We start from the raw sequence: 12,534 nt of genomic DNA, 5'->3' as shown, positions 1-12,534 counted from the left end.
TCACAGTCTCCCTGCTGGAGTCACAGCCACCGGGCTGGAATCACAGCCTCTCTGCTGGAGTCACAGCCACCCTGCTGAAATCACAGTCTACCTGCTGGAGTCACAGCCACCGGGCTGGAATCACAGCCTCTCTGCTGGAGTCACAGCCACCCTGCTGAAGTCACAGTCTACCTGCTGGAGTCACAGCCACCGGGCTGGAATCACAGTCTCCCTGCTGGAGTCACAGTCTCCCTGCTGGAGTCACATTCTCCCTGCTGGAGTCACAGCCACCCGGCTGGAATCACAGCCTCTCTGCTGGAGTCACAGCACAGTCCTGCTGGAGTCACAGCACAGACCTGCGTTTCAGCAGAGAGCAGCATGTGTTCCTGACGTTCGGGGAGCTGCCGGAGCTGCTAGGAGTGAAGACGCTCGCTTGTGCCCAGCAGGAGGGATTTCACGAGTCCTGGTTTAAAAGGTGGAGCACGGTTAAAACGTTTGAACACATACGTAAACCTATGTGCACTGGACACGGGTAACTAGTGAAGGAGTTTTAAAACAGCTACTCATGACTTGCAAACGCCACATGTCAAGAAAAGGAAGTCAAACACAGGGAGTTAGAGTCTCATGTTTGTATGACTGTATCTATCTATCTGTCTGTCTGTCTATATATATATATATATATATATATATATATATATATATATATATATATATATATATATATATTCAAATTCCTATTGTATTCTTTTATCTGTCAAAATCGCAGACTATAAATGAATCCCCTCTCTGTGTTTAACCATCACCTGATGACCAGATAACCTGATCTCTGAATATAAGTGCTGAAACATGGGCCACTCTGAATGATGCTCGTGGCTAATTCACACGGTTAGGCTTCCCTGATCTGTTCTCCAGATGTTACTCATTACTCTTTTCTAGGTTATATTTCCAATTTGACAGATACCTCAAGGTACACAGTATCGATAGGCACTGACATTTTTCAGAAAGTAAGTCAGTTTTTTATTAAATTATTAAATAAGTAAATGTAATAATAGGTAAATTTAAATACAAATAATAATTTCATGTAAACATACAAATGCAACAGTGAACATTATTACTACAACAAAAAACGTGGTCATTTATTATGGTGAATTCAATAAGCATCACACATACACACACGTTTTAAATTAAGCATAAGTGGGGTTTGTTTCTTAGATGGGTCCCTACTCCTAATATCCTATATATTGTCCTTCTCTTAACATTTACAGTCCAGATTTAAGGTAAGAATCGATTCAGTCTCACAAATATATGAACTGATGCTCTGAGGTTTTCACAAGTCCTGGAAATTGATTTAAACATGTTAATAGAATTAATGCACTGGCTGATTCTCCAGTAGTGTCTTGGTGTCATTCTGGTACACAATCTGGTGAGGACTTGATTAAATAAAGTAAATAAAAAACTCACATTACATCTAGTAACAGACCCTACCATCCTCAATGCCTTTCTAATCATGCAAAGCTATGACTCATTTCTGTTAAGACCTATATGAAAATGTATCAAGACCAAAAGTGTGGGAAAAAAAAATGACTATGAATTGCTATTTACAAAGAAATGCCTGACAGCTAATGAAAGAGCAGCGGTGTGCCTGCCGCTGCCTCCTGCTGTCCGGGAGGGTGAACTGACACCACAGACAGCACGAGACCGACTCACTGCTGGATTAAGCTTCGGGTGGGTGAGGAGTGGTGTGTTCCCACTTACTGCTTTTTAATTTGTGTGGACACCGGAAAGATCGATAGCGTCTCGATAGCGTCTCCCTGCAGCTGTGCTGGGGTCCAATACCTTCGGTTCACAGCCTTCGTACACGGGGGTTCTACTGTCCGGTCAGTGTCGGCCCATCTCACCCTAGCTGACCAATCAGAGAGAGGACTAGCTCCTACCACCAGACCGCTAGCACACACTCATACTGGGGGTTGTCCAGTACCTCTCTCCCCGCTCCAAACCAGACCTCCAGCTCACACACTCTCACCATCACTCCTCTCCACAGGGAAGTCAAATCAAATCTTTAAGATTAACAATCAATACGCAGTACCACAGCGCACACTTACTCCAGTACAACACCAGTCCATGTAATTCTCCACCCACACATATTTATGTGTATATTTATGTTTTAAAACTCCACCCATTACAAACATTTACATGCCTTTTTTGAACCCACATTGAGAGACGTGACATACTCGTTAAGTTTTTTTGTTTTTTGGTTAGTTATTCTTGTGGAGAAAATATGTTCACATGGATGTCTGTCATGGACCGTTGAGCTTTGCATGAACGACATGATCATGAACAAGGACATGGACAGAGACAGACACAGAGACGGAGATGACGCAGTATGAGGAACTAGCGATGGAGACAGCATGGGTCTGCTTTTGTGCTTCAAATAGTGAACCCATCACGGTTTTCTGGACACAATCATGAACGTGGGGTGCATGCAAGTGTGTGTGTGTTTTTGTGACTATACATTAATTCAGATTTGTACATCATAGACAGAAAGACGGATAAATAGGTCGATGGAGAGACTGGGGGGTTGTAGAGGGGGAGAGAGAGAAAGAGAGAGAGGGAGAGAACTCAGGGTTGCACAGGTACATATACACATACAGGCCCGGACCAAACACTACAGTCAGATCTCAGGTGCAGGTTTATGACAGAGCGCATCAAGCTCATGGGTCCCTTTCTTTAAGATAAAACACACATCACATGCACATCACTGCATTTAAACTCACAGCACTTTCTCGATTAGTTTAGAATAACAGCATTCCGTTCAGCACACTTAACAGATTATTCCAATTGCATGTTTTAGATACTTCTAAGACGTTTTAGTTTGGGGTTATTGCTGTTTTAAATGAAATTAGTGAACTTGCTGGGCAGCGACTGCGTCATATCATGCTATTTACAGCACCGAGGGGGCGTGGCTTAACGCCGGGGTTCTCCCGCATGCTTTCATGCAGGGACGACGTGAGGTTGCTCGCACGCGCGAGTGTAGCGTGATGCGTCACGCCGGTCTGTGGTTGGCTGCAGCGTCTCTACCACGCGCTGTTAAACGCTGGATAATTAGTCCGCGCGGGGTCTGAGATTGGGCACGCCGAGATGCCATCGTCCTTGAAGGGGATGCTGTCAGTGTCTGGATTGAGCTTGATTTATGAGCCCTGTCCCTCAGCAGATGGAGGGATGTAGAGAAAATGGCAGTCCCTTTGCTAAGCGAGAAGAACTCGGTTAGCTAATTACATCTCTATTCCCCACTAATCTAGAGCCCTCTCCACACAGGGTTGGGATTTTTTGGGGGGATGGGATTAGGGCTGGGATTAGGGGTGGCTGTAAAGGGGTGTTCAGGATTTCTAATGGCGTGGGAGGTTTTGGTCATGTCATCAAGACAGGTTTGAGAAGGTAACACCATAATGACTGGATGAAATATTGGTACACCCAATACAGTACAGAGCCTTAAAAAATGTATATTACATTTCATTGATTGCTTCTTCCTTTCTGAGTGAGCTGACTCAGTCAATTCACTTGTTTTTAAAAAGCTTGTCATGGCAAAATAGAGCACAACACTTTTAAAAACTGAACATTTCGTTTGATGAATGCTTCACCAGAGCAAAAGTACAAAATATTTTCGCACACATGGCTCTGTTTTTTTTTCTCACATGTATTTATCATCATCATATCTATTTGAATACTTATTAACATCATCATCATTGTCTTCATCATTATTAACACCAAAAGAGTAATTAGCAGTAGGTTTTGCAGATTAAATGTACACAGTGCAGGGGCTAGAGAGGAAGAAGAGCGTTGGACTTGGATGAAGATCACAACAGGAACATCTCTAACCAGTACATGCTATCAACAAGCGACAAGAGTGAGCGACTGCTTCAGGGCAGGAGACACCAGAAACATCACCTCCAAGCCAAAAAGACTGAAACAGAGAGGCAGATGGGAATTTTTTTTTTTTTTTTGGGGGGGGGGGGGGGGGCTGTTCCATTTCTCTTTTTTGTGGGTGCATGTTGGACGCTGTAAATATGGGATGGTCTCTACTGCATATATATTTACACTGGAGGTGAAAGGGTGTCAAACTTGGTGACGCAGCTGGAAGGAGACGGTGGAACTGGAAAGCTGGACTTGGGTCACATGCGGGGTCATGACCTCCAGCCAAAGCAAAAGGAGAAGATGATGGGGGGGGCCCCCACACCCCCCCACACCCCCCTCACCACACACAGCTGATTCTTAGCACAGGAAGGGAGGGTGAGTTTTGACATCAATCATGGCAGCTGTGTGGGAAAGCAGCATGGCGTACTCCGATGGCTGGGCTGAAAGTGGCGAGGTGTAGGCCCGTCGGCCTGCTGGTGAACAGCCTCAGACAGCTTATTAGAGTCACCACCGTCATCATCACCCTCCTTACAACACACCAGAACTTTTACAGTGTTCACAAACACGGGAACATATCAAACAGCATGCCCTGCGCGCGGAGACGAGACACGGGGGAAAGAGGGCGACGCGTTCTCCAGCCACTACGTACCGCAGCCTCGCGCGTGTCCGCATTCGTAGCGTGGATGCTGTTTCATCGTCACGCGAAGGCTTGGAACGTCGGAAAAAAGAGGAGAAGCTTCTCTGGAGGAGAAGGGGGAGAGGCAGTGGCTGGTGCGGACGAGGAGCGGAGGCGGGTATGAGTGGATCAGGGGAGGAGACGAGGGGGGGGGGGGGCGTGATTATGTGATGTAGCGATGGCTCCTGGGTTAATGCATAATTCGGTTTTTGTTCACAGTGATGGGTTCGTAATTAAAGACTCCTTTTCCGAGGCGGTGGAGTTTTAGACCTTCACAAGGACAGAGACGGACAGGCTGATCCAGAAACCGAGTCCCGACAGGCAGGCGCTGAGCGAGGCCCCTCCGTTGTACACCGACCCGGGCCCTGTGGACGAAGACAGGCCACACGTCAGCGGCGGGGAGAGGCAGGATAACTGGCTTCCATTACCCCCAACCAGGGTGGGGCTTACACACTTCCCTGCACTGCTGTGTTTTTGTTCATTGTAGCGTACGTGATCGGCAGGAAACCTGAGAGCCAGTGGAGACCAGGTCAAACGCGAGGATACGTTTAGCATACGCAGCCTATGTGGTGTATGTTTGTGAACTGCTGAGACAGACGGTGAATGAGTGGTCAGTGGACGCTTGTAAAACAGAACGAGGCCCTAAGTGTTAGAGGACTGCAGGGAGAATGATCATGTCATCTCACCCTCCAGGAAATATTTATGTCTTTGGTTTAGCCGCCGGAGCACGGAGAAAGAAGGTGGTCATTGTTCCTTTTAAAATGAGGTGGAGGAGATGAAGAGAGAAGGAGCGCTGATGAGGAGATATGGGGTGGAGGCAGAGGGTGGAGGCACCAGCACCAATCAGCCAAAAGATGTATGAGACTGACAGCAGCTTGCTGTGACTTGCTGAGGTGAAGCTCGTGGAGATAATAAGAGAGAGAGAGAGAGACGGAGAGAAAGAGAGACACACAGATGGAAGACTCACTACAGTAATGTGCTGTATTGAAACAGGCATGAGGAGGGGGAGAGGAGCTGGGCAGCAGACGATATCGCTCACTGAGGATGGTGAGAAACAGAATGAGACGGAGAGAAAGAGCGAAATACAGAGGAGGAATGATGGCTTCCTGGAGAAGCAGGACAGAGCAGGGTGAGAATGAGACTGCGATAAATGAACGAGATGGCATAATGGCCCAGAGAATGGAGGGATGAGGAGAAATAAACAAGTAAAATGCAGCGAGACACAGAGCCACTGAGCCAGGAAGGAAAAGAAAAAAAAACGTCTAAAGAAGGGATGATTAATGCTCGAGGACACACACACACTCACACAAAAATTCACATTTCATGTGATGCGAAAGTCGCTTCGTGAGTCGGACGTGATATGAAGCTGCGCTCGTGTCTGGCAGCGAGTGTGAAAAACGCAAGCTTTTGTGAACAGGAAGCGAGCCCCCTCAACCACCGCGGCCTCTTATAGGGCATCTGCCCCCCAGGGGTATTTATGCTCTCTCGACTCCGCAGCTCTGTGGTTTCCTGAGTTTGTGGAGGAGTGTCTGTTCGAGACGTCTGGAGCAGCGAGCGTGTACTCACTGAAGAGCAGCATGCTGGCGTTGGAGGCCCCGAGGCGGTTGGATGCGAAGCAGGTGTAGTTGCCGAAGTGCTTGTCCGTGACGTTGGTGAAGAGGAGCAGGGAGCGTGTCTTCTCGTTCTTAATTTTCAGTGTGCTGTCACTCTCCAGAGGTCTGCCAAGGACGACACACAAAACCAGCATGCACGTCAGAGCCGAGGACCCCCTGTAAGAAGCACTGATGGCACGACACGCAGCACCGGCGCCCCCTTGAGGTCACGCCAAGTTCCCGCAGGCGTTTGAACGCCGGGGCGCCTTACACACATGTGCTCAGCGCGACGTGGAGATGGTTACCTGCGGTCGTCCCGGTACCACTCGAAGGATGCGGTGGGCACGGCCATGGCCTCACAGCGCAAGATGGCTGTCTTCCCTAGCTGGGCCGGTGTGTTGGGTGCATCTGAGATTATGGGTGGGTCTGCGGGGGAGGGGGGACAGTCAGATTAGCGGAGGACCCTACATCTACATTGCTTGGCATTTTGATTTCATCACCAAGTAAAACCTTTTGGGACATAACTGAAGCAAAAGTGGGGAGGAGTATTCCAAGGAGAATATTTTTTCCAAGAGAGAATTTTTCTTCAGTCATTTTTCATTGAAAGGTTTTGGACTGATGCACCTTCTCCCAACATATAAACAGACACTCTCTGCCATCCCAGCTGTGGCAGTGGCTGTTAACATGCTTTTGGGCGCTGCAGAAAACAAGCTTAAAAAGAGGCCATCCTTCTGAAAACAAATTAAAATTAAAATGCTGGTGTGTGCGCGTGTGTGACCAGACTCACAGTTAACCGTGACCTTGACGCGGCGTGTGTCTGGCGGGGCCACACCGTTGTTGGTGATGCACTCATACTCCTCAGCCTGGTGCCGCTTGATTTCTGTGATGTCCAAGAACTCGCCCTCGTACATCCGACCATCTGTGGCCAACGCAGAAGAGACGACAGACACGGGGCTCAGGGATCACCCGCACTCACTCAGGAGGATGTTAAAAGAACCGACTGCACCAATCTTGTTTATGTTGCTAATAATGAAAGAGTAATGCATTTGCAAAAACAATTAGCATCCCATTCCAATTAGTGGCTGCTGCCTTTCACTATCGCTAGCATGTTCAATCAAACATTATTTGTTGAATCTTAATCAGGCCAAATTAGGTCACGTTTGAGTTCAAATAGTTGGACTGTGTCCATCATGAATATATATATATATATATTTCATTTTTTAACTGTGATGAATCAAAAACTAACAAAAAAATCTTGAAAATTTTTTTCTGATTAATCCAGGTAAAAGACATTTCGTGATAAGCTAGGCTATCATCACCATGGTGATTACAGTCTGTCCTTGGATGTCACAGGGAACTCTGAAACTTTTTAAAGAGTCTTCAATTCTGCACCTCAATTCCAATTTCAGTCTTGAATGAGGAAATCTGTAGTAGCTCCGTGGAGGCTGCGATCAGAATACCTATGTTTTATAATATCAGAATTCAGGACCACAAATTGGATCTGAGGTCCAGAGTTGAAGACCTCTGTTGTAAAACATGGTAGACCTCTACAAAGTTGTGATAAATTCCACTCGTGGCTCAGCTGTTCTCCAGGCAGAGAGCCACCAGAACCCTCCTACACCGACATGAACATCTCACTGTCTGCCAGAAGCGTGATCCTACACGTCGTGCTACGCTCTCTTCTAATGAGACGTGTAAGCCTAGCTGGGGTGCTGGGGGGGGGGGGGGGGGGGGGGGGGGGGCAAAAAACTGCATTAATCACAAAAACCACTTGAAATTCGCTTTGCTTTACACCTGCCGCTCAACAAAACTAACTCGCAGGCCGTCCACTGCAGGCGTCGCGCGTCTCAATTCACAAAGCCACGCCAGGGAACTGGTGTCTGTCCGCGGCGGCTCTAATTGAAGATTATACCGGCGGATTATTAGCACAGCCACTGAACTGGAGCTGATTATTTGCAGCTGCAGCCGTCGCCGTCGCGAGGACTCGCCGGGGTTCAACTGTGTCTCCGTTATTCACTCATTCCATTAAGTTATTAAATATGCACATCCCCCCCCCCCCGATCATTTCTTCTAGTGTGGAGCCGCAGGGCGAGACCGAATATGAAAAAAAAAGTATCAGATCACGGCAATGGATTTTTAGATTTAAGTAAGAGTCATTCTCACTCGAGCAACAATTTATTATTTTCTCAATGACGCTTATAAGCAAGAAGACGGAAAAGGCGAGAATGTGAGAAGAGTCTGACACCTGCTAAGCACGTCTCCGTATTCTTCCCGATTTGCTCCTTCTGTTTTGACACAGCTGCCAAACACGCTTTTGACTGACTGAACAGGCCGCTATGCTTCGCAGCCCCTCCGGCAGCTATAGAGACGCTACAGTAATGGTTCGATATACCTTCACTCATACAGAGAGCGACATAGAGCCTCCTTAGGCTCCATTATAACTTTTATCTGAAATCTTTTCTGAGGGATATTTAGCCAGTAAAGCGTGCACCCTTTACAGTCACTCTGTATTAGCGCCATTTTGAGAGATTTGGTAGGGGTCTGTTCCTGAAGTGACGCATGTGATGTGTTTATGGATTTAAAAAAAAGTGCCTTGTTTCGGTGAAAAAAGTGTGTGTGTGTGTGTGTGTGTGTGTGTGTGTATGTATGGATGTGGGAGCAGTGTATGAGAACACTGATGGACAGAGCTGCTGCTTCCCACGACCCACGATACTTATCTCTGACAAGCCTGTGTTGTTTGTGCGGAAACCCCCCCACCCTTCATGCGTGGGATGAAGTGGCAGATTTGAAAGACTGCTAGTGTCTTCAGGCTGTCGATGACTGATAAAGCGTTTCATCTCAAATCGGGTGGGCGGGACACCTGTCTGACAGCAGGAAGGAGTGGGGTGTGCCTACCAGCAGGACACTGTTGCTGGGTGTGGCTAAGGCTGGAGGGGTGGGTAGGGGTGGTGGGGGGGTGGGCTTGGCTGAATGATTGACAGCGTTTGAGTCAGGCTGTCTGGTGCCCTGCGGGCTCAGGTTTGCGGGTCCAGATGGTTCTCTGCGTCTCTGGGTGTGGGATTGGCTCCTCTCGCCTCACCGCTGTGCCGACAGCCATCGGCTGAGCTGACGCCACTCCTCTGGAATAACAATGCAGCCCTGCTTCTCCCCTCCCTCTCTCTCTACCTCTCTCCCTCTCTCTTTACATCCCTCTCTCTCTCTCTACCTCTGTCCCTCTCTCTCTACCTCTCTCCCTCTCTCTTTACATCCCTCCCTCTCTCTCTACCTCCCTCCTTCTACAACTCTCTCACCCCCTCCCTCTCTACCTCCCTCCCTCTCTACAACTCTCTCTCCCCCTCCCTCTCTACCTCCCTCCCTCCCTCTCTCTGCCTCTCTCCATCCTTTTCTACCACTCTCTCTTTCTCCCCCTCCCTCTCTCCACCTCCCTCTTTCTCTCTCTACCTCCCTCCTTCTCTACCACTCTCTCTCCCCCTCCCTCTCTACCTCCCTCCCTCTCTCTGCCTCTCTCCATCCATTTCTACCACTCTCTCTCTCTCCCCCTCCCTCTCTCCACCTCCCTCTTTCTCTCTCTACCTCCCTCCTTCTCTACCACTCTCTCTCCCCCTCCCTCTCTACCTCCCTCCCTCTCTCCATCCTTCTCTATCACTCTCTCTCTCTTCCCCTCCCTCTCTCCACCTCCCTCCTGCTCTCTCTACCTCCCTCCTTCTCTACCACTCTCTCTCCCCCTCCCTCTCTACCTCCCTCCCTCTCTCTGCCTCTCTCCATCCTTCTCTACCACTCTCTCTCCCCCTCCCTCTCTCCAGCTCCCTTTCTCTCCACCTCCGTCCCTCCACCTCCGTCCCTCTCTTTCTCCGCCTTCTTCTCCCACCTCCCTCTCCACCTACTTCCCTCTCTCTTCACCCCCCTCTTTTTCTCCACTTCCATGCCTCTCTCCATCTCCCTCTCTATCTCCACCTCAGTCTCTCTCTCTCTCTCTCTCTCTCTCTCTCTCTCTCTCTCTCTCTCTCTCTCTCTCCTCAGTCCCCCCTCCCCATCCGTGTCCTAGTGGGGGTGGGGCTGGGGTGTTGGGTGTAGCTGAAAGTGCTGAGTGGAGAGATATGCGGGATGAGGGTGTGCAGCAAAGCGAGGGCCACAGCACACACTCTCCGCTGGGAGAGAGCTGAGGCACCTCAGCTGCCGTCCGTCCCGCTTTGGTCAGGATAACTAGGTCTGTGCACAGACAAAGAACTAGCATGGACCTCATCCTCCACACTATGAGGGATTAGCCTTTAAATACGGACCCCTCAGCACTCCAAATGCAGAGATGCACCGGTTAATGGTATCACACTAGAAATTAAATGGTACAAAGTGGAGTTAGTAGAACAGAAACACACTGGAAACGAGACATCTAGTCAAACAGATGGGCATGTAATTAAATTATCTTGTACACTCCAGAGATTGATTGATGCACACTGGAAATAGGGATGCTAATTACATTTTTTTTGGTCCCATTGTGTATTGTTATGTGTAATGTTGGATATTGTATACTGGATCTTGCAGACATATTTATGTAGCTGTGTTTGATAAAGTCTAGTGTAATCTGATTTGAAAATCTGGAGTCTCGCCAAGAGACTGTGAAGTTTTGCTGGGGCCCAGCTGAGAAGCTAAGGGTCAACTGGAGGTGAACTCTGATTGACCTTTTGTTTGCTTATTGCTGTGTTCCAGAACTAACAAAATTCAATCCAGGTTAAGATTAGAAAAGGAAAAAGCAAAAGACCATCAAAATATAAGTGGTTCATTTTCTTCTGAATGTGGATCCACTTCCTCTCATCTGTTATTTCTTACTCCATTCCCCAAGACTGGTTCTTTTTCTTGTGTTTTAACACTAAATCGGAGTGTATGACCATGCGCCTATGTGTGTATGACCATGTACCTATATGTGTATGTGTGTGTATGACCATGTTCCTATATGTGTATGACCATGTACCTATGTGTGTATGACCATGTTCCTATATGTGTATGACCATGTGTGTATGACCATGTACCTATGTGTGTATGATCATGTTCCTATATGTGTATGACCATGTACCTATGTGTGTATGACCATGTTCCTATGTGTATATGACCATGTGCCTATATGTGTATGACCATGTGCCTAAGTGTATATGACCATGTGCCTATATGTGCATGACCATGTGCCTAAGTGTATATGACCATGTGCCTATATGTGTATGACCATGTGCCTATGTGTGTATGACCATGTGTCTATGCGTGTTCCTCTGCTGCAGCTGATACCAGAGGACAAGCTTCCGAACACTAAGACGGACTGCAAATGAATGTTTAAAACTAGGTTTCCACCCACTCCGACACACAATCATATTTCTTACCAAAAACAAACACACACACACAGAAAAAAAAAACCCCACCACCCGATAATGATTTTAGTAGGTGCTTTATCATAACGACCTGTAATGAATACGATTTATATCAGTGTTGATGGAGGCTATAAATAGTACCTTAATGACAACCATGATTATTAGTATGGCATGGCAGCAGTGATGGTGACAGATGTTGATGATTATTGTTGTGGGTACGGCTGTAATTAAGTGTGATGTGATTCGGAGATGCCCACGTAAGTGTGCCTTAGAGCAGCGGACGCTGGCGCGTTGCTCACATTTGAAGTCCTTCCAGGTGATGGTGGGTTCAGGACGCCCGACAGCCAGGCAGAACAAGTTGACGTCGTCCCCCTCGTTAACCGACTTGTCCTGAGAGATGTTGACTATCCTTGCTGGCACTGCGAAAGAGCAGATCAAAGGTTTTATCGGTTGACACGCGTGAGACATATTCGGGCGAAGCCTCTTCTGTCTCAATGGACTGTTGAATGTCAAAGGTGGTCAAGAAAAAAAAAAAAACCCTAAAACAAAACCAAAACAGAACTGATCACTTTCTGATGCTTTCCTTCATTCTTTCCATCTTTTTGACCATCTTTCTTTCCTTCCTTCGTTCCTACCCAGAAACAATGGCCTCAGCACTTGTGCTGTATGGAAACCCTGTCGCGAAGATTCATGAATAACTGCAGACAAATAACGAGATGGCTCTTGAATTTAAATGGCCCATCATCAGAGCTTTAATGAAGACAGCCAAGGAATATACACTGCCTGGCATACTCCAGCAGGACTGCCTGTTTTCATCAGCCTTTCTCCAGACAAAAGCCACTTTTAGTGATAAAGCAAAAAAAACTGGACCCACTGCAGGGTCATTCCTAGTGGCTCAGTAACTTGAGGGTGTAATTATTTTTCTGTGATATCATATGAAGCCTTAAAATTGAGGGTAACACAGTATCAAACCAACACGATCATCTCTGAGCAGCCCACTAATCAGAGCAGAGAAGCTGGG

The 12,534-nt window shown here is 47.6% G+C and overlaps 1 protein-coding gene across 2 annotated transcripts in view; it reads right to left on the bottom strand.

The window, feature by feature from the left end:
• Window positions 1-705: 705 nt before the first annotated feature.
• iglon5 (IgLON family member 5) overlaps window positions 706-12,534 on the bottom strand; it is an 89,937-nt gene continuing 78,108 nt past the window's right edge. Inside the window, exons 4-8 of one of the 2 annotated variants that reach the window (XM_077012441.1) lie at window positions 11,771-11,932; window positions 6,947-7,078; window positions 6,465-6,585; window positions 6,134-6,285; window positions 706-4,932 (exon numbers count right to left, since the gene is read on the bottom strand). In XM_077012441.1, the coding sequence (XP_076868556.1) occupies window positions 4,832-4,932; window positions 6,134-6,285; window positions 6,465-6,585; window positions 6,947-7,078; window positions 11,771-11,932 (668 nt within the window). In that variant the 3' untranslated portion in view covers window positions 706-4,831. The remainder of the gene's footprint in view (window positions 4,933-6,133; window positions 6,286-6,464; window positions 6,586-6,946; window positions 7,079-11,770; window positions 11,933-12,534) is intronic. The other variant, XM_077012442.1, reaches the window with a different exon arrangement.

Source organism: Brachyhypopomus gauderio, chromosome 7 (genome assembly GCF_052324685.1).
Source record: "Brachyhypopomus gauderio isolate BG-103 chromosome 7, BGAUD_0.2, whole genome shotgun sequence".
Taxonomy (NCBI): Eukaryota; Metazoa; Chordata; class Actinopteri; order Gymnotiformes; family Hypopomidae; genus Brachyhypopomus; species Brachyhypopomus gauderio.
This window is presented reverse-complemented; position numbering and strand designations above follow the sequence as displayed.